Source organism: Cryptomeria japonica, chromosome 8, assembly GCF_030272615.1.
Source record: "Cryptomeria japonica chromosome 8, Sugi_1.0, whole genome shotgun sequence".
NCBI classification, from domain to species: Eukaryota; Viridiplantae; Streptophyta; class Pinopsida; order Cupressales; family Cupressaceae; genus Cryptomeria; species Cryptomeria japonica.
This window is the reverse complement of record NC_081412.1, coordinates 8,486,641-8,510,061: the sequence shown is the minus strand read 5'-3', so window position 1 is coordinate 8,510,061 and position 23,421 is coordinate 8,486,641. Positions and strand designations below refer to the sequence as shown.

At 35.0% G+C, this 23,421-nt stretch overlaps 1 protein-coding gene across 2 annotated transcripts; it reads left to right on the top strand.

Annotated features, from left to right (window-relative positions):
• The first annotated feature begins 15,178 nt into the window (after positions 1 to 15,178).
• On the top strand, positions 15,179 to 22,693 carry LOC131045924 (thaumatin-like protein). Of its 2 annotated transcripts, none has more exons than XM_057979572.2 (3): positions 15,179 to 15,800; positions 17,819 to 18,267; positions 22,093 to 22,693. In XM_057979572.2, the coding sequence occupies exons 1-3, from the start codon at positions 15,752 to 15,754 to the stop codon at positions 22,324 to 22,326; spliced, it is 732 nt and encodes a 243-aa protein (XP_057835555.2). In that variant the 5' UTR covers positions 15,179 to 15,751; the 3' UTR covers positions 22,327 to 22,693. The 2 variants fall into 2 exon arrangements, with proteins under 2 accessions (XP_057835555.2, XP_057835556.2); XM_057979573.2 differs by lacking the exon at positions 15,179 to 15,800 and adding an exon at positions 17,478 to 17,596.
• The last annotated feature ends 728 nt before the right edge of the window (positions 22,694 to 23,421 follow it).

The window sequence follows — 23,421 nt, the reverse complement described above, 5'->3', positions numbered from 1 at the left end:
ATTCTTGCCATTGATGGGCTCTTAGTTGAATTTTATCAAATGATGTGGCCATTCATTAAGGAGGACTTTTATTTTTTATACATGGAGGCTTTGGAGAAAGGTTCTTTAGGGCCTTCTATTAATAAAGGTTTAATTAAATTTCCGCAAAAGGGGAGAAACGAAGACTCCATCTCTGGTTGGCATTCGATTACTTTGCTTAACACCTTGTTGGTTAATAGATTTGCCTTTTACACATTTTAATTCTTTAACTTCTACATGCCCATAAACAAAAGACAAAACACACCAATAGCTGGATAACTACTTAAACAGTTAACCTCTGTATATAGGTACAACTCCCCAAGAATGATTTTCAATAAGCTTAGGTTATGACAATTTCTATGCACATTTTTACCAGAAAGCATTAAAGGTATTTAAGAATTCATATGTCAACAAAAAATGAACACCACAAATGTGTTTAAGAACAAATTTCTTTTAAAAGCTCAAGGACTTTCATTCTTATAATCGACAAGACAAACATTTCAAAAGTTTTCCTTTTGCACACTCATATACACTGTATCATAAAGATGACAAATTTTATAATTGAATCAAATATTCACAAAGATTCACACTTCAATTCATAAATACACAGATTTATAAGACGAAAAAATGTTGCAATTTCATCCACAAATTAAATTGTCTTTCCTCCAGAATACATAGTACTGCAAAAGTATAAAGCTTTATGTTCTATCTTAACCCAAAAATTCTCCAACCTTTTATAAGGATTTTAATCAAGTATATATAGCCACCAGGCTATGATAGTTTGTTACAATTTAAACCAGAGTAAAAAGATTAACTCTCCCCCAGAGTCAAGGAAGTCTATTCCTATAACTGAAGAACAACAACTAAATAAGAAAAGTGGCATAAGTTGTGAGCAAAGACAAGCAATCAAGCTCCTGTAGAAGACGTGGCCTCCAATTGTTTCTCCTGAGGCGAAGGAGTGGTACGTATATTGCATCATTCCAAATGATCTGAGGAGAAGTGGAGAATAAGCTGATAATGCAAAAGACCAATATGAAGTATTCGTTGCTTCCAGACCTCCTCCTTCTTGCTCACCTGCACAACCTTTCCCTTATGTGTCTCAAGATGATCAAAGAAAACCACTAGCATGGATTCAATTTGTGCAATTTTTTAGAAATCCTCTATTGTTAAGGATTTTGCTTCCTGGATTTGTTGAACTCGATCCTTGAAGGCTTGAATCATATCAGCTGAATCTTCGAGTGTCTGCTTATCTTCTTTTAGGTGTTGAATATCTATGCACTTCATATCTTTCTACATAGCATTAATCAGTTCTTTTAACTCCTTCAAAAGTTTGATGGATTCTCCATGCCCCTGTTCAATAATTGAGTTCCTCCATTCAATATTTTCTTTACATACGAAAAGCACATTGTCGTCAAGACCATGCATTGGTTTCTTTGCCAAGAAGTTCATGACTCCACACCTTTGGGTATCCCTCATTTGTTTCATTACAACTACCTATTTGCTTTTCTCTTTTTCCTAGGCAATTATTTCCATTTCTAACTCCTTGCCCAAAGATTCTGCATTTTCAAATACCTTAACCAAATCGGAAATGTAGCTTGTACCTTGCTGGGAAATTGATTCCAGCTACTCATTGAAGACGTCTACTACCATCCGACTTCTCTAAACCTGATCAAGAAATTTCTAGTTCATTGGTGACCTTGGATCAAATGACAAAGGTACTTGGGAAAGCGGTTGTGGATTGGGATCATGTATGACATTGATGTACTGGGCCATCTGCATTATGATCTATTTCATTTCATTTTTATCCTTTTTGTCTTTCCAAGTTCTGGTCATAATTCTCTTGGTGGAGGTCTCCAGGTGTTTAGCGTCCACAGCTTGAGAGGTCACCCCTAAATCAATCTTCTCAATAACAAAGTCCTTCTTAGTGATAGTCTCAGCATCTTTATCCATTGGGGGTCTAGCTACCTTTGCAATCCAATGCCCCGTTTGATCATCTACATCTATCATTGCTTCAGTTTTAAGTCTCTTGGACTTTGACGTTATCCCCAAACATTTACTGACCATGTCTTCCATTGGAATTGATATTGGAATTACATTTATTTTCTTGCTAAGTGAGGCACTTAACCATTTGGGAACAATAGATGTTTCCTTTGGTGGAGGTGATTGCTGGTTAGTGATGAAAATGACCACGGTGTTTATAGAATCCTCAACTTCTTGAGTTTCCTTTCCCTTATCAGCCGCACCAACAATGAGCTTATCCTACATCTGGGCATCCATCATCCCTTGAGTTTCTTCTTCAGAGTCCAAATCTACTACAAGTGGACTTGTAGGGATTTTCCGACTGTTCTTCTTTCTAAGAGATATGGTGACACGAGAAGGGGAGGAACTCAGAGAAGATTCTCCTAAGTTTGAAGTTTTGATTTTCTCGGTCCTCTGTTTCTCATTACCTGCAATATCAATAGCAATGTTAGAAGAGGGAAGAGATACTTGTGAAGTTGCATGAGTTCGACCAAATTTTCTACTCTTAGGTGCAGAAATGGGCTACTGTCCAAAATGACGATCTTTTAGTCATCTTTATATATGTCTAATCATAGTGAAGGTTCTAGCTTGAATGTTGTCATCCCCTTTTCTATCCCAATCAACTTCTAGAGTAGGCTGCCCCTATATCTTTTCATTGAACTCAGGATTAACAACTTCTTCACCTTCATCGTCTTGTACATCAGAGACATTCATGGATAGACCCATTGTCACAATCTGTTGAACTGTGAACCTTGACCACAATCTCCTTCTGACTTCAAATTCATCATCACAGTTCTCCTAGTAGTCTTCTAGCTGAGGTTCATGACAAAAATCAATATCAACATTCAGGTTTTCTATAGAAAATCTTCGACTATCAAATTTACATCTAGCAACATATAACTGCAAATTGAACTTCTTGAATTCAAGTTCAAGATTTAAGGCATCTAAAATAAATCTACAACTATAATATCCCAGATCTACTAGAAGACAACTTCAGACTTCTCTTCACTTCTCTTCTCAATGTAGGCAAGTTGTCAACTGACTTCAATCAAAATATAACTATCCAGAGCATACCTAGGTAACCTAAAAGGTCCACCCTGAATGCCACCAACTCTAATATAAGTGAATTGAGCAAACTAGATGAAGAAACTACCATAGATACATACAAATTCCATTGCTTCTATGGATAATATCTTGTTTATGTTACCCTGCAACTCATGAACCAATCTACCTGCAAAAATATCATTCCACCTCATGAATTTTTCAGCATATCTCTGCTGTTGTAGGTGAGGATAGTATTCATAAACCCTTATCCCATCAATCCAAGGTTCATGGTGTAAGCCATTCTACTCTTGAGTGCAAGAGAGCATACAAAATAGGTACAAGGACATATAAAAACCACTCATCCTTGCAAATTTGTTTAAGCTCTCATGTAGTCTCTCTGCAACAACTTTTCCCCAATCTAGATAAGCGCTTCCATTCAACATGACTTGAATGTAGAAATACATCTAGTCTTCCCAATAAGAGGCATGGGAATTTCCTTTTAATATATTCAACAAAATAACAATATCTTGCACTTCTGTTATAAAATGATCTCTGGTGAGTGGCCTCGATAACCTGGAACCTCCTTTTTGAATTTTCAACAATTAGTTTCAAGCAATTATGCTTCTGTAGGTGCTCTTCTTCTTGGAAAAGAAAGAGTATGAAGTACCAATGGTCCAATCTTCATATGGCTCCTTATGAGGAATTCACATAGCTACCATTATAGTCTCCTTATCAATTTTCAATAGCACCTCACCATTGATAGCCCTAATACACCTGTGTTCTGCATCATATCGGCTCATAAATTCTAAAACTAGCTCCGAGCACAGTGCCGCAACAGGAAATGCAGTGGCCTCAATTAGACCACTTCTTACAAGTTTCTCCATCATGGAATTTTGGGTTGGATTCTTAACTCTTTCAAGGAAATCAGTGAGGTCTGCTTGTGCTAGTGAACTGTCACCCATCTCTAGAAGTGAGCTAACCAAACAGGAAGTATGACCCAATTTTGGTAGAGTTGGCCTCATGATGGCCCCTCTCATATTTATCAAATAATTTTGGCAATAAAATGAATTCCACTATACAGCAAAGGAAATAGACAACAACTAGATTTTGAACAAGAAAATACAACAGAAGAAGAAACAATTAAACTAACCCGATCCTGACAACAAATTCTCGAAACCTTCTGAATGCAAATACAATACCTCTGGCCTCCTTTGTTGGCTTTGCATGAAGATTGCATTAATGAAAAGCGCGTGATGAGTTAATAAGTTTGATGAAGCAGTAATCAAGGAGCGGTCGAGGCTTTCTTGAATGATGTGTAGAGATTTTTATGTAATCCAATGGTGATACTTGAACTGACTTGTTTGTAATCTCTATGAGAATTAGGTTCTTGTTGTGTTACCGACCTAGTTGAATTTTTTATAGGAGCATGAAAAGGATCTAAACAAGCAAGTGTAGTGCTATTCAAATAGATTAGAAAACCTCTATTGTTTTCTAACAATTACAACAGTTAAATCCCCTAACCAGGTAAGCTCTAACAAGCTTGGTGTTATTCAAATCCTCTAACAAGGTGGTCCATTAGCTTGGATTCCAAATCCTTTACAAAGGTTATCCCTCACAGGGTATTGCTTCTAACAAGGCATTATAGTCAATCCCTTAACCTGGTGGTCCCTAACAAGATTTGTTCTTAACATGACTTTTTGTAAAAGCTTTAACAAGATTGACTCCTAACAGGGTAAACTTCAGAAGAGTTAGATAAATATCTTGTGAGTCTCATCTCACTGTAGTTTTTCCCATTTGGGTTTCCATGTCAAAAATATTGTGTCAAGTGGTGAATGCTTTTGTGGTTATGTTTTCTATGGTTGATTTGTTTAACTACTTAATCCACTTTGATGAGTCATGATAACCAGCAACAATATCAAATGAAGTTTTACTTATGTCAAGTAAAAGTATTTGGATATTTGTGAGTTTCAAGTTGTTTACTGTTATCTATTGTAACAGTCAACCGGTTTAGCTTGACAGTTTAATATTGACAGTGATATTGTATCAATAGTTCTAAGTTTATTTTGAGAAGTTGATTTTGAGATTGGTGGATTTTATTAGTTTTTCTATCTACTGATTCACCCCCCCTCTCAGTAGTTGATCGGATCCTTGTTCTTTCATCATACCATCATCCTTTGCTTTCGCGACTACTGAGGAGATACTAGAAAGATTGCTAGCTTTTGCAACAAAAATGAATAAAATCTCACTCAAATCCTAGCTAGTTGTACTAATTAAGTAAGCTCGTGTGAATTGACACCTGATTTGATGGATATCCAACATGCATTTAATTTCGGGTCATTCCATGACATGTCACACGAATTACCATGATTATTTGGGATAATTAGGAACAAACATTTTGAACTACCTAGAATATTCCCTTTCCTGCTGCCATTTTCCCTCCATGATACGTGCACCACTTCTAAAAGAAGCCTTAGACTATGAATTTTAAACTTTGAACCTTGAACCAAGAACCCAAAGGTTCAAATGTTCAAGTTCAACTCTGAGGAAGAACATAGAACAAAACATAAAACAATCTTCATGACATAAAATAAAAGACAACGAATGAGCAAAGACATAACTGACGCACAACCAACTTTGAACCTTGAAGCTTGAACCAAAAAGTTCAAAGGTTCAAGTTCAACATGGAGTTTCAACAAAGCGCTCTCCTTTGCCATGAAACAAAGCCGCGAAGACAACTATCTTTAAAGTGTGCTTTGAAATTGAACTTTGAACTAAGGCAAGGTTCAATGACTTGATTTCAAACGAAGGAAATACACAACCGAAAAGGAGAATAAAAATAAAGGACGACTTCAAATTAAAACTCAAAGAAAAGAAGGGAGGACTAACACACCTCTTATAAAATTATTGCTAAAGAATTAGATTCATGCATAAAATTGGTGCTAAAAGATATCATTGGATCTGAACAAACTGGTTTAGTTGGTGGCAGGTTTATCCTTGATAATCTTATGTTGGCATGGGAGACTAGTGAGTGGGCTCAACAATCAGATCAAAATGCCTTGTTGGTCAAACTAGATTTTGACAAAGCATACGACAAAAATTGTTGGAGATTTATCTTAAAGATGCTGCAATGGTTAGGCTTTAGTCCCAAGCTATGCAAACATGTTAAGATGCTTTTCCAAGATGCCAATGCCCAGTTAGTTATTGTAGCATCCTAAAATTTCACCCCTTTGCAAATTTGACTGCATTTAGGTCTTCACCTTAGTATTTCCACCCCTTGGCCTATTTGAAGACCTGATTATGCTTACACGCCTCATAAATGTCATAAAATTTGATTCCCCCCCCTTGGGCACCTTGATCCAAACCCATAATAGGGTAGGACTAGGGCGTGGCACCCTAGTCCTCATTGGGCCCTCTTTTAACCCATTTTGGATATTCAAATTTGAGTGAGATCCCCCTTTTCATGTCAGCTCATGTCGGAAAATTAATCAGTTTTCCCAATGAGCAAGTATATAAAGAGGACTTCCCCTCTCATTTGACATCTATCAGTCATCTATCTAAGACATCTATCAAGCATATGATAATCACATAAGATCAAGCATTCAAGCATTCAAGAGCAATTGATCATTTTCAATCTTCCTTCAAACCTTGGAGCAATAATAAAGTTAAGATTCAAGCATTGAGGAGGAGATCATTCATCCTATTTTATTGAAGACTTCATTTCGTGTGGAGGCAAGCAAAAATTCACAAGGAGGTATCATCATTCAATTTTCAACTATAATTCAGCATCTCCCTCAAAAGGGGAATCTTTCATTACAGTCATTTCAATTATCTTTATTTCAATTTCATGGTTAATTCCAAAGCCGGGGTTTGACCTAAGGCAAGCCCCTATTCCCAACCTATTTCCCTTTTTTTCTATGTGTAGGAAGTAGGTACAGAGCTACGATCTTCAGAATAAGCATTACTTGCAAAGACGAATCAACCCTTTTTGGCGTGCGAAAAAGTAAGACCAGGGCACCCACCACCACAGTCTCGACATTTTTGGAGATTTTTCGAGGATCAAATTTGAGTCTGTATATACTACTTAGAGCTAGGTGCATGCGAAAATCCTGCGTCTATAGCTCACTGTTTTCTTAGTTTTACCAAGTCATTTTTCAACACTTAACCTAATTTCAGTAATTCAATGTACAAAAGAGGAATAAAATTATCACACAATTAACCCCAAATCCATTCAATATTCATTCCTTGTTTGATTTGTAGTTGAATCTAGTGGATTCCCTTTCCTCTTTTGAATGTAATGGTAAATTAGTGGTTTTTATCCTTTTATGGTGAAAACCCTAATTTTTCACCATTACAATTATTAATAATTCTTTGTCTAATCCATTTCTCCTACAACATTCCATCAGACAAAGGTGCCCCTTGGCACCCCTTTTTAATGTTCTTACTATAGATGCTCTGGGGTATTTGTTGCATAAATACAATCAAATGAATTTGATTAAGGGGATCTCTATTCCCAACAATGTTGTGGTGATTAAATCACATTTTGCTAATGATAGCATGTTGTTCTTACAAAATTCTGAGAGGAAATCGACCATGTTCTAGAGGTGTTGAATCTATATTGCTCAGTTTCTGATTCAAAATTAGCTTTTCATAAAAGAAAATTCTTTATGGTTAAGTTTGATCTAGTTGTTAGATAGTTCAAATATCCAGAAGACAACTGAGAGGGGGGGGGTGAATCAGTTGTCACAGATTACCAGAATATTTAGCAATTAAAACTTTAATATCGAAACCCAAAATATTAATACTGGAATGCTTAAACCAAATACCGAAATAACAGTTAAACCAATTAAGCATAAACAATAATCACATAATAAATACCATCCACATGACACCAAGATTTATACGTGGAAAACCTGGTAAAGGGAAAAACCACAGTGGGAAGCCTACCCACAGTCAAATAATACTTTTGCAGTAAGTATGTGATTACAATTGAGGGGCCTGCAATTGCAGGAAGGCCAACAACCTAGAGCACACTGCTCATCACAAAAGGAGCCTCACTGACTACATAAAAATCCAGACAACAATCCGAAAGAATGAATGAGCTGCAATGATAGCATCTCCTATGTCTAAGTATAGTTATGGTTAAGCTCAATACCGGAGGACTAAATCCTTTTATATAAAGCCAACTCGATCTCCAATGATTGACCAAATCCTCTGCCTGAATGATTATTACATTATTTGCACAAACAATCGTATAAACCCATAACCCATATATAATCTACAATGAGATCTTACATCTATATATACAAACCCTTGACCACAAACAATAAGGTCGACCACCAGACAATAAAACAATTACATAATTACAAAATATGTTGGCCAGAGACCAAACAAATAATATCCAACCCATAAGACATCCTGGAAACGTATCGAGAAGTCCAATCCACATGTTACATTAAGTGGGTCCATAACCTAGATAAACCGAGACCCAATTTAGGTCCATGCACGCTAATACAATGATCTCAATCAACCAAGTCTCGAACACGATCACCATCAAAATTCTAAAACTTCACTAGAAGTTGCACCAACACCACTTATGCATAATATCAAAGATCTTCAATAAAGCTCTGCCGGTGAAACCCTCGTCGGAACAACAAACCAAGCTTGCCAGCATACATGAGAGCATCCGATCACCAAATCAAAATAAAATGACTGAGCATGAATCAAAGTAGCATGAGTAAGCCAATTCCATAAGCCAAACATATCGGATCATCATGATCTAATCCAACCAGAAACCAAACAACCTACTGGGATCAAAAGGATACCAATAAAGCAACCAAAATAGCTAGTGTTGACATCAATGACAAAACATCAATGCAACACATAATCAATTCCACCAAATTGCCAACACTAGTACCAAAGTGGATTCCTAAAGAATGGAAGCTTATTAAACATGGGCGAATTACTCGTTACCTGGGTATTCCCTTTGCTTTGGGTGTCTTGCTTTCAAAAATTTGGATTTGTTTCATTTCAAAATTAAAAACCAAGCTTGGAACATGGGAGAATAAGTTGTTGTCTCTAGCCAACAAGATTCAATTTTTTAATTGTATTTTTCTTGCTTCCCATGTGTATTATTCATCATGTTGGATACCATCTATGAAGTCTATGAGGATTTAAATAAACTCATACGCCCATTTTTATGGTCTAATTGGGAGGGAAAAATTGGTTACAAATATACCTCTTGGTTGCATTGTATTCAACTAAAAGCTAAAGGTGTTCTTGGTCTCTTGGATCCCAAGACTCAAGGATTTTGCTTAGTAGCTAAATGGATAATTAGAGTGGTTTTAGGGTCGATGAGCCCTGGAAATGATTGGTGAGTCATCAGATTAGTTTTACTGCTGTAAAAAAGAAATGGCAGGATGTTGGTTGGATCGTTAAAATCCTCCTTTCTCCTTTATTCCAATTGAAAGCCTCATTCATGTTTCAATCCATATGGAGGGCCCGATAGCATGTTAGTAAATGCTTGAACTAGAAAGATTCTTCCTTATAATATGGCTTTAGTTTTGGGAATTCCTCTATATGGTGGAACAAATTGGTTCAATATCAGGGTCTTCTGCTTGCTCTTGCCTTCCCTAAGCATACTTTCTATCTTTTCAAGAACGAGATTCACCATTTTGGTGATATGTGGGATTTTAATTTGCTTGAATGACTTTCTTGGCTTTAAATTAAGGGCACTTTTAGTTTTAAAAATCATATTAAAGGGTTCGTTGTCTTTTTGAGATCCTTGGTTCTAGTGGAGCTTTTAATGAAGCTATGTGCCCCTTTGCATTGTGATTTTTCTAAAGACTAGGTATGGCTATCTAAATTTCATTTTTCAAGCTTTCCTCTTAAAAAGATTTATTTGAATCTCCTTCCCAAGTTACCTCTTAAGTCTAGACTGAACTAGAAATGGTGTTGTAGATTTCAAGATAAAACTTGGCGGAAGTTGAGTTCTCAAATATGGAAATCTAAGTCTGAAGCTAATGCCCAAGTTTTATCTTGCAAGATTATTCATCATAAGCTACTTGTAGGAGATAAGTTGAAGCATATGGTGTTTCATGCAGTCAAATGTCCCTTTTGTCATAAGGATGAAAGTTTAACACACATTTTTGGCTAAAAATAAATGGAAGGCAATTTTTATTAATTTTCCAACTATATTTGGTCATTCTTTGAGCTGGAAAGAGGCAATTCTGGGTGTTGGTTTTGACAATAATATTTTAGCTAATTCTATAAGACAAGTTATTTTGTTAAATTTATAGAAAAGCAGGTGTTTGGCAATGTTTTATATTCAATTATTTCATCATGAGGCAAAAATTCAAAGGCTTTATTCTGATATCTTATATCATATAATTGTTTTGTGCTTTCACCTATAGGGGGCAAGCAAATTTAATAAGGTAGTCAGCTGGCAGTTAGATAATATTAAATTGTAAATTCTTCAATACCATAAAGATGACATTTTCTACTCCAGACAACTTAAGAAATTGTTCAAAATTAGATTGTAATAGTAGATATGTATAATGCTTCTTGCTTCCCATGGAAGTTTCCCTTTGTATTGCCTTTGTGTTGGCTTGTTTTGGCACTTTTAGTGGTCAGTGCTTCTTTGTAATTTGTTGTGGACAACTTCTCTTGTAGTTTTATTTTTGGTAGCCTATAACTGCTACATATTTGTATTATTTTGCATTTCTTGAATACAAAAAAAAAAAAAATTATTGGAGTTGAGGAAAAATCAACTTTACAGCTCCCAAATATCACTTGCATATAAACCTGTCATAGAAGGAGAGAAGCAAAAAAGCTATGGAAGCCAGAATTCAGAGATTCACAAAAGATGAGTCATATTGATTGTGCAACAAGAATGCAATTCAATAATTACAGTTGTTATGAAAATGCAAAGAGAGGATCCTTATAAAAGGATACTCGAAACCCTAAAGGTGAAAACCCTAAAGAATTATAAGATTCCTAAGTTTAGCTTAAGCATAGAGTATAATAGACTAATAATTAAATAAATAATTATTAGCTAATAAAAGATAACTCCAACACCCCCCCTTAAGATGAACTTAGGAAGTAGCTAAAAAACAACTAAGGACTAAAAAAACATGTAAAAAATGCAGGAACGCAACAATGGGTCCTGACAACTAGGCTTGATGAGGTACCCAAGTACAATAAAATCTCTGTAAAGTGGAGAAAAAAAGAGAAAACCCTGTGGGAACAAAGCTCCTCTCCAAGAAGAGATGAAAGCTCAAGTGAAGGACTAAGAAGCCTCCAAACAAGAGTGTTCCAGAAGATAGGAACCAAAAGAAGAGAATGAAGAACACCACTGAAGCATGAAATAGCTGCAAACACTATCGAAGAGTAACTGGTGATTTAAAGAACCTCCACCAAAATAGAACATGACTAGGTAGAGAAGACTGTAATCTACATGAGTGCCCTCAAATGACAATACTCGAATCAGATGGCAAATGAAGGCAAACAACTGAACTCAAAGATACATATACTATGAAACACTAAAGTCTGAAGAGCTGACCAATCGAACCAAGGAAGCATTAGAACAACATGACAAACCTCCTCATAATGCCGATAAAGGGAGAGGGACAGGTACACTGAAAAGAATAACCAACAAGAACTGCATGACGAAGAACTAGGAACAACAAAGGTGCAGAGAAAGTGCATAGTGTCGTGGAAGGAACACTCACTTGACACACATCATGAGGCTAATGTCGTGGAAGAAACACTCACGTGACAAAGGTAGATGGAAAACAAAGGCAAACATCAACCCCCCATGGCACTTTATAAGTAGTGCATGTACAATAAGGTACAAGATGTGCAAGATCCCAAGTATACAATGCATGATGACACTTTATCTCAGTGCATTTGCATAAATAAAATGCTACAATGATCAGAAGAGACATAAGACTGGAAACAAAAAGAATAGCCAAAGACGAGACATCCTATTCAAAGAAAGAGATCTTAAGACCTGAAACATCCAAGATATTCATTAGAGTGCTGAAAAGAAAAAAATTGAATACAATATACTTGGAGCAGAATCTGGAAAGAAAACTCATATGAATGAAAATAACACAGAACAAGCTTTCCAACGATATAAAGTTTTTGAAAAACGAAGTTCGGATGATCAAGTTATGTCTCCCGAAGTGCAAAAATGAACCTCTGGCTTTGACAACAAATAACACCATAAAAAAACAAAATAAAAAATTCAAACCTCTAGATCTAGATAGAGCTCGGAAAGAGCTTTCCAAGGATATAAGATTTGTTGAAAAATGCCTTCGTATGCCCAAGATATGGCCAAAAGGAAAAAACCCCTCTTTTAATTTTTTTTTTGATGAATTTTTTTGATGCATTTGCAGGTACAACCTTATGGATTTCCTTGCCTCGAAAAATGTGCAAATAAAAATTCATGCCCCAGATGCCCTGTCACCAAAAATAGGTCGAATTATATATCAAAATTCATGGAATTGGCCTCTTGAATCCAATTGTGAGGTCCTTTTGGCACCAAAATGTACCCAAATTTTAGCTACCCCTAGAAATGGAAAAAAAACTACACAAACCCTTGAATACTCATACTTGAAGAACAAGGCCCCAAAACTCTCATGAAGAGGACATGGACATGCAGGTCTGGAGATCTGATACCATATTGGAGTTGAGGAAAAATCAACTCTACAACTCCCAAAGATCACCTGCATGCAAACCTGCCACAGAAGGAAAGAAGCAAAGAAACTATGGAGGCCAGAATTCAGAGATCCAGAAAAAAGGAGTCATATTGATTGTGCAATAAGAATGCAATTCAATAATTACAGTTGTTATAAAAATACAAAGAGAGAATCCTTATAAAATGATACTCGAAACCTTAAAAGTGAAAAACCTAAAGAATTATAAGATTCCTAAGTTTAGCTTAAGCATAGAGTATAATAGACTAATAATTAAATAAATAATTATTAGCTAATAAAAGATAACTCCAACAAATATCAAGATCTGATTTCTTCCTTAACAAAATACAACTACATAAACAACCAATTTATTTTCATTTGATAAAAAAAACCGTGCATCTAACATTCCATTTTCAATCAAAACTATTTTAGTATCTCAATTGTATGTATATAGATTTAATTGAAACGATATTAATTTCTAATTCTAATTCAACTAGAATCAAAATTCCGACTACTAAATAAACTAACATATATATCTTATAAATAATCTATATATAATTGAAATATATTCTTTACAATTATAATATATTATAACTAAACATTTTTTTATAACATTATTAAATATCATGTAGGGAAGGCCACACTTACCGGCAATGGCTACGCAGCGGACAAAATGGCCCGCCCCATGCCATGCCTTCTCCATGCCCCTCATGCCTGATGCCAATCACCATGCCTTATGCAGTAGTTATACCTGTCCAATCAAACCGTACAATATTTACATAGTTTGGATTTAATTTTTTACTTGTGTGCAATTTATATACATTCTCTTTGTAAATTTGAGCAAAAAAGTTATAGTTTGAATTAAATTTTCACTTATGTGTAATTTTCTCCCAAAAATGTTCTAAATTTGAGCAAAATGTTATAGTTTGAATTAAATTTTCACTTATGTGCAATTTTTACTTATGTGTAATTTTCCCTCAAGAATGACGTTTCTAAAGTTCAATCTTCCTACATTTATATATATAAATTCAAAAATAATTATACTTATTAGGAACTTCTTATTTTAATTATATAAATTCAAAAATAATTATACTTATTAGGAACTTCTTATTTTAATGTTTTTAATATGTAATTTTTAAAAATAAAATAATAACAGTATTAAAATTTTAAAATAATATATATCTTAAAATCACAATATATTATGGATATTTTAGTTCATAATAACTATTAAAATAAAAACGTAAAAATTAACATTAAAAATTAAACATATGACTTATTATTAAAAAAATAAATATATAATTTTAAAATTAAACTATTATTTATCTAATGTATTTTAAAATTAAACTATTATTTACTATTATTTACTCACTGAACGCTTGGCACGAAAATAGTGATTACAATCTCCAATCTACGATAACTACACAGCAACCAAGAACGGTTCGGCAATGTACGGTTTGATTGGACCGGTTAGTTAGACGGTGATTGGCGTCATGGCATGGGGGCCACCCATGGAGAAGGCATGGCATGGGCGGGCCATTTTGTCCGCTCCATAGCCATTGCCCACACTTACCACCGATGTTTCAATTATTGTTCACTCTTTTCTCACCCAACCACCTAATTACTAACTCCAAAGAAACCAAAAAAATGATAACTAAAAGCTCATTAATAAATTTCACATTTACCATAGCCACCCACTTTAACTTCCAATAGTTAGAATTTTTGGGCTTTGACACTATAAAAAACTCCCAATGTGCAAAATACAGTGCTTTTTTGTCTGATTTTTTGGCAATATTTCAAGTGGTTGTAATGGATGATTATTGGGACATTTTTAAGTAGGTATTGGGTGACACTTTGAAATGACCACTTTTTGACCCTTGCATTCTTAAGGATGTCAGATTTTTTGGCAATATTTCAAGTGGTTGTAGTGGATGATTATTGGGACATTTTTAAGTAGGTATTGGGTGACACTTTGAAATGACCACTTTTTGACCCTTGCATTCTTAAGGATGTCACAACTTGCATTACTACCTTGAGGCCAAAACAATAGCTATAAACCATTAAGTTGTATACAAGACAATAACAAAAAATCGTCAAAATTACAAGCTTTAGAACTTTTGAGTGCACAAAAATAGCTATAATAGCTTCCCTAATAAACATTAAAAGAAAGATATCCCTTGGCTCTGACCTAATACTCTTAGGGAGGGACCTTGACTAGGTATGTATTCCCTCTCTGAAAAAGGCCAAACACCTTTCCCATCAAATCCTATTCCGTACGAATCATTTGTAAATTTGCCGCTTCAACATTCAAAAACCAAATCATGTCCCTTCTCGTTTACATATACTGAACTTTTAAATTCCCCTCGATGCAATAAACAATCAAGTTTAGAAAACATTCACAAACAATCAAGATGATGACTGTAACCAAATTCAGTGTCCATGTGGGTCACTAAAATTAAGTCCTGAGAACCAGATTCTTAACTAAAAATCACAAGTAACTTTTGAATGTGAAACCTGCAACACCTACAAAAACCAGTAGTTGAATGTGAAGCCAAAGCCCCACACAAATTTGTCATCTTATGTCTGGTAGTACTGAAGTCCTTTGTTTTAGGGCCCCGCCCAAATCACCAACGCCATTTTGCCAAGCACGCCTGTACTCCCATTTCTTGGATGCTGTGCACTGTGCATTAAGTATGACAGTCAGTCTGCCATTTCCTCTGGCTCTGTGCTTTGGTGCGCAGCAGTGAGAACCGTGCGGGGTTAAAATCTGTACCTTCTTTTAACTTTTTCTTTCCCTCATTCCAACCATCAGTTTTAAAGGTAGGCCTATCTTCTCCTTTCTAAAATACGCGTCATTGGAATAAACAGATCTTTTCGTCGCTAGGCTTCTTATTAAAGGCGAGACAGTATTTGCAAATTTTGCTGCAACTTGAGATCTCTTGCATTTTAAAGTACTTCTGTATTTTTTCTCTTCGGAAATGAGGAAGCTTCACGTTATCATTGCTGCAGTTCTTCTCTACTTTTCTGGTAAGAGAACCTTATTTCGTCTTTTTTGTTTTGAAGGGACTTAATCTTACAGTTTTTCGTGATGAAGTAACATTTTCACAGTTTATAATGTTCGTTTGGGATTTGAAGATTTGATTTTGTAAGGAGTTTCTTACGGAGCTAAATCCAGAATCTTTACGCTAATAGCTTTTCATTGTTTAGGTTTATTTTCAAGCAACTCAGTTAATTTAATTAGATTACAATATTTTTGGAAAAATTTGTGAAAATTTGTGAATCAGTGTTCGGATAATATTATATGATATCTGATTTTTATTTTTATTTTTTTTTCTTATTTTGATAATAGCTTATGGATTACGATCTATGATTTTGATTTTAAAATTTTGACTCGTTGTTTTGATAAACATTCTACTCTGTATAAATCTGACGCAGTTAGTTTTTAAGTTCTTCTTTGTGAAAATTTATCGAGTTTACTTGTGAAAGCAGGGTGTTCATGCCCCTAAAATAATCTACCTCCCGGGGGGGGCGAGAGCCCTACTATTCTAAGTAAGGGCGATAGGGGATAAAGGATTCTAGGGGGCCTATATATATCTGATTGTTTTTTTTTAATAGCTTATGGATTACGATCTATAATTTTGATTTTAAAATTTTGACTCATTGTTTTTGATAAACATTCTACTCTGTATAAATCTGTGACGCAGTTAGTTTTTTCAGTTCTTTTTGAAAATTTATCAAGTTTACTTGTGATTTAATGAAATAGCGTAGGAATTTGTTCTGTATTATATAAAGATTTAAGAACATCCGTGTTTGTTGTTAGATTCAACTAAAAATTACTAGTGATTTGGGAAATGAAAAGTTGAAAAACAGTTAGCTTAAAAAGATTGTTGTTTATGTAATCGGAGTGCTGCCGTTGTCGATGCACCAAGTAAGATCTTTACTTAGTTTTAAATTATTTTGCTGTATTATTGTGTCCAGAAAGAACGTAGATCTTTTCTTTAGCACTAAACTTTTACATTATTTGTCTGGTTTCTCGTGTTCATCAAGAACTAGCAGATTTCATTGTATTGGAAATGTGAAAATATTAGTTTGCTCTGTTGCTTTCATTAGATCTTTACTTTGACTGTGAAGTTTGAGATAAGATCTGCCATTTCAAAATATTGGTTTGGTTTGTGGTCTCCAGCAAGAAATAACATCATTTACTTTTCATGTATCAAAAATTTAAAGTAACTACTTTGTTATGATGTGCCTGAAGAAATATTGCTGGGCAAGAAGGAATAATATTTGAAGAATAGTAATTGTAAAGTTTTTATAAAATGTTGTGTATAATTTGGAGTATTGATTTTTAGATCAATTTTTTTTTGGTAAGTTTTTTTTTTTTTTTTGACCCTCTTGGTGATATCGGATCTTGGGGTGTTGCATAAAAAACATTATTCACTTTTGGATCAAAAAAATATTAAAACTGATTTATATATATTTTAAAAATATTATACTTTTAAATAATTTACAAATTACTATTATTAAAAATTAAGCATTTAAAACTAAAATTAACCACTTAAAATTAAACACTTGTAATCCGTGCTTTAAGGGATCAATTTCCAGGTCTGCTGCCCTGCCCATCAGGTACAGGTTTTATGGCAGTTACAAACATGACATCTGGAATTACTCATCGGGTAAATCTACCAATCTTAACAGAATTCAAAACTTTTGGGACAGTATTAACATAATTTCAACAGATTTGACAGTTCTCAGCCGTCCACTTCTCTGTCCCCAAAGAGAATAAATGATTCTATTTTAAAGTTAACAGCTGTCATAAATGCATGGCATGTAACCCCTGCAGATATCTTTTTTCTAATAAATGGAGACCCCTAATTAACCACTTGTCTGCAGATGTTCATTTACTTTTGGATATAATACTTCATTGGCCAATTCTACTGCAAATGCCTCACCTGTGGCTGATATTTTCTTTTCTTTTTTCAGATCTTTTTTTTGTCTTATTTCCAGTGTATGTAATGGTGTTTCACTAATTGTTTAATGGTGGACAGGTGGAGGTGATTTTTGTGTGAGTGCAACAACATTTACACTGGTGAACAAGTGCAAGCACGCGGTATGGCCGGCCATACAACCGAGCGCAGGTAACCCGGTGCTTGCAAAGGGGGGTTTGCATCTCCTCCCTCACCGAGCCGTGTCCATCCCTGCGCCCGCTGGGTGGTCGGGTCGGCTGTGGGGGCGGCACGGCTGTTCCTTCGACCGGACAGGAAAGGGTTCCTGCGCTACTGGTGACTGTGGCTCCGGTCTATTTTGCAACGGTGCGGGCGGCGCCCCACCTGCAACCCTAGCCGAGTTCACCCTGGGCACCCAGGACTACTACGATGTTAGCCTCGTCGATGGCTACAACCTGCCCATCGCCATTGCACCCAGGCGAGGCACAGGCAAGTGCACTTATGCTGGCTGCATCAGCGACTTGAACGCGAGCTGTCCACCTGCTCTTCAGGTAAAGATTAGGGTTTCAATTTCACAATTTTTTTCTTACAAGTGTTATTTGTATATAAATTTTAGTTTTTCTTCCCAGACTAAGAAATGAGTGTTATACCTAAATGAGATTGGTGCCTTGATGGGCATGATTGGACGCCAATTGTACCTGAAGAGCTGTTCACCAGCTCTTCAGGTAAATATTAGGGTTTCAATTTCACAATTATTTTTCTAGCAAAACTGTATTTGTTTATTTATTTTATTCTTTCTTTCCAGACTAAGAAATGAATGTTTCGATTGAAATTGGTTTCCATGATGGGCATGGTTGGACGCCAAATGTAATTTTAATGTTTTTGCTTCTTCCATACCAAGTGGCTTACGACAATTGCACCGTTTTTTAATGTACAGTCATCTTAGAAAGAGTGAAACGATTGAAAACAAGAAAAGGCATTTTAATGTTGTCAGCTATAAGTGTCTACCAAGCAATTTCATGGAAGTAGTGTGAGTGTTCCACAGGGAAATGTACAAGGTGAAAGAGTTCTAAGGTCTGGCAAGCTAAATTGGTGATATTATTGCTTCCTAGGACTATTGAATTGCCTATTATAGATTAATTTAACTTATTGGCCTGCTTTTTGTTTTTTTTCGTTCGTAATCTTGCTCCCCCTCTGTTTTCTTTTGGGGTCATGCCTTTACCATGTTATTTTTTATATTTATTTAATTTTAATCAGGTCCTTAGTAAGGTTGGTTATATTTTGTTTTAAGGTGGATTTAATTTGAAAAATTAAAATTAAATTAAATTAAGTTCACACCTTTTTATTTAGATCGGACCCTTAACTTTTTTTTCTTTTGAGCTCATGCCTTTCCTATGCTAGTTAATTACTTTCTTAGTGTGATTTGATTTTGGCAAGGAATTTCACTGGTTTGCTTGTTTGTGACAAGCCTCTCCCCTGGTTTTTGTTAGTTTCAAAAAGGGAATAGTAGTCAAGCTTTCAAGTTGTCTATATATTTGTGATATTAGGGGAAGTGTATCAGTAGCTGTTATAGCTAACTTCATGCATCCACAGATTCTGAACGGTATTATCAGAATTTTATGATTTTTTTGTTGTTGTCTCTACACGCAACTTAATTGCTTATAGCTATTGTTTGGGCTTCTGGGTAGTAACGATGCATGTTGTGGGATCCATTATGAGTGCAAGAGTCAAAAAGTACATTTTTCAAAGTGTTGTAAAAAAGTACACTTTTCAAAGTGCTGCCCGATGTCTATTTAAAGATGCCCTAATAACTGTGCACTTTTTGGTTTTTTAAACATAGTAACTGAAGGGTTGAGTGTGCAAATAATAGACGATTATTGGAACATGAACGATAACCGGTGCTCTTCCCCAATACTGCTTGTGTACCATTGAATTTCCTATTATTGGCTTTGTCATGAAACTCTTCAGTTTTTGTTAGTACAGTTATCTGCGGTTTTTGCGAGCCTCTTAAAAAATGTAGTAATCAACTGTGAGGTTGTGACGGTATGGTTCCAAGGATTTCTTTTTTCGGGTTTGTTATGTCTTTTTCTTTGTTTTTGTTAGCCTCTAAATAGTGCAGTCAAACGGGTGTAATTTGCTTATTCTTATGTTATAAGAATTTTGAGATTAGGGCTTATTACATGTTTTGGTATTGTTAATTAAAAAAGAGTTTAGAAGGTGAAAAGCTTTAAAAAAAAATGAAAAACAATTGTTTTATATGATGTCCCACATAACGGACATGAAAGAGTCAGCTTTTATGTATGAACCAGGGAAGAGGTTTAGTAGCTGTGTAATCTAACTTTGTGCATCTCTAGCTTTTTAACAGTACGTCTGTATTTTGGCAATTTCTTTTTAAGCATACTGCATACTTAAATATGTGAGTAGAGTGAAAAATATTGTTTTTGTTTCTAAGGTATTAATTATTTGGTCATGTCAACTATGTCTCTGTCTAGTTGTTCAGAAGCATTTCCAAAAAAGAATGACTGAAACATGTTAGTTAAGATATGTATTATCAATTGCTCATTATTTGTAATGTTAAGTATTAGTGGTTGGTATATTTGTACTTACAATTAGATACATAATATCTATATTTTATAAATCACAACAAAGAAATAATCAATCATACAATAAGTAAAAATCATGATCACATTACACCATAACAATTATTAAAGTTTTAAATTTTTGCTTAATATATTAGCTGAACCATCAACACCCTTATGTAAGTCTTGTCGTAAAGAATGAGAAGATTACTCAGTCCCATTCTTCCTCATGCTGCCCATGTAACAGTATTGTACATACGCTTCCATATGTTTCCCATGTAACACTGTTGCATTTAACCTGATTTAAGCTACTAATCAATTAAGCTATCAACATTTAAAACCACCTTTCATACGAAAACAAGTATGAAAAGAACATTGATCTGATTTAGCATTCATTTGAACTATCAATGTTTTTTTCTTTCATCCTCATATAGGTTTTGGGGTGAGGAAAAGTTTCGTTAGTGAATTGACTACTGACTATCCCATTGAGATTATCTCCGAGATGATTGGGTTTAAGGTTTTGAGGTGAGGAGAAGTGTCATTAGACTATCCCATTGATATTATCTTGGAGATGATTGGGTTTAAGATTTCGTGGTGAGGAAATGTGTCATTAGTGAATTGACTACTGACTATCCCATTGAGATTATCTCCGAGATGGTTGGGTTTAAGGTTTTGGGGTGAGGAGAAGTGTCATTAGACTATCCCATTGATATTATCTTGGAGATGATTGGGTTTAAGATTTCGGGGTGAGGAAATGTGTCATTAGTGTAGCGAGTATTTCATTGAGATTATCGTGGAGATGATTGGATCAAATTTTGATTTCTTTTTTCTGCATGTTGTATATCTCTAAGCAGTTTTACACTTTAACTGATGTTAGCAAGAATTCAACTTTGCTATCAGCATTTTAGTCTTCATCCCTACTTTTGTGATGGTGGCATCTTGCGCTTGCTAGTTTCCAATCAAATTATAAGCATAATAGACTTATCGTCCTATCCCATGTGAGTTTTGTGATGGTGGCATCATATGCTCTAGTTGATGTGGGCTAGCTCTCCATCAAAAACTGTTAATATTTTAGCTTTTGCCCTTGTGATGATGCCATCTTTGTGACGTGAGCTCTCAGCGCTTTCTCTTGTTGTCTTTGTCCTCTTTGTGATGGTGGTCGATGCGAGCTTATTTTGAAATGAGCTATTAAAACTTATCTTTGCCATGTAATGTCATTGTCTTGCACTAGGCGCGAAATAGATATTGAGCTATTAACATGTTTACTTTCGTCTCTATGCAGGTTCTGAGGTAGTGCTCATATGTAGAGATGAATTTATTGATAATATTCTTAGTATCATCCTCGATGTTTTGTTTTGCGCAGCAGCGCTACCCTCATAGTTAACCCATTTCCACTACCACTCTGGACGATTGGATTAATATTCATCTCTGTTGTTGTTGTCTTTAGATAGCTTATATAGACTTGTAGTTAATTAATAGTTGATATATCCAAGGAAAGGTGCCGCTATCGATTACTAGTTTCTCATTTCATGCTCTGGCTCTCATTTTGAAACCACTTGCAAATAATGATTTCAAGTTCTCTGTATGCATTTCTATATAACACCGAGGAGTAAGGACTACTATTGGATTGGAGTAACAAGCAACCCAAGCAAATCTAAAAATTACTATCAAAACCAGATAAATTACTAACGATGGTGATATACCTTCAATACTGCTTGTGTAATCAGTGCAGCTAAAGGGGCTGTTGCTGGTATTTATTATTCTTGAGTACTAAGCTCCCAGGGTTTTTCGTTTCAGGTGAAGAGCAAGAGGGGTGAGGTTGTGGCTTGCAAGAGCGCCTGCTTTGCATTCAGTACGCCACAATATTGTTGCACAGGGTCATACGGCAATCCTCAGACGTGCAGGCCTACTAGTTATTCTCGTGTGTTTAAAAATGCATGTCCCAGAGCTTACAGCTATGCCTATGATGATCCTAACAGCTTAGCTACATGCGCTGCAGCTGATTATCTCATTACCTTCTGCCCCCATTAAGTGATCCTAGTTTTATTAACTATTTCTGGGTAAAGTACTAATGTATTTTAATTGTTTGCTTGGGTAGGAACTCTGGCGATTGTCCATAACTATGCATCTGTCCTGAAATAGGTTTATACTCATTCAGTATGTTAAGCTTATGCTTTAAGTATTTGGAGGCTAAGAAAATGCCATGAAAATGAATTTGTATGTCATCAGCTTTTTGAAAATGTAAGTTGAAAGCAGTGCCTGACTGTTATCATGATGTTCATATAAAACTGCCAATAGTGTATGGTATTTAGGTGTGTATAATGCAAGGGTAGAAGGATACAGTTATTGTACTTGTTTATACATTAATGTCAGGGTAGAATCATTTGTTTATCTGAAATATTTGCGTGTTGTCCACATTAACAGGCTTTTGATTAGAAATGTTTATGGATCTTATAATAGTTTTGCCAACAATCTCATTGAAGAGGATCAACTTGAATGATTGATATGATCTTTTAACATCTCCACCTTACTATCATTATGAAAATGGTTCAGGAATCTAAGCAACTTTATTAAAAGGAAAGATACCCAACTTGTGAATATCAAGTAGCGTATATTTAAAAGGAAAATAGACATGTTTTTGCATATTTTAGTTCAAACGATTTACAAGCAAACTTAACCTGATAAGAAAAGCATGAGAATAAAAACACGTCTGATCTGATAATGACAAACATGCAGTTGCAATATATTCTTGCTGCTGTTTCATATTCCTAGTCTTAAAGTAAGATTATCTAGTCATTTACAAAGGCGGCTTACAACCATTTAAAAAGTTTTCAAAAGAAAAGTTTTCATATTTACTTGATTACAAAGAAATTTCATGTTAAGCTTTAAGATTAGAGTCATTAATACATAATACAAGAGTTCATGTTGTAGGTATCTAGATGGTGCTGAGATAAAATCTTCTACAATATTTGAAAAAGATTAGTCATTAATACATAATATTGATATTGGTAACCAAAGTCAACAACAGTAGCAATACAAACTAGAAATTGATATACAGTAATTTATGCTATATATTTTGTTTAATGAAAAAGTTCATGTTGTAGGCATCTAAATGGTGTTGAGTTG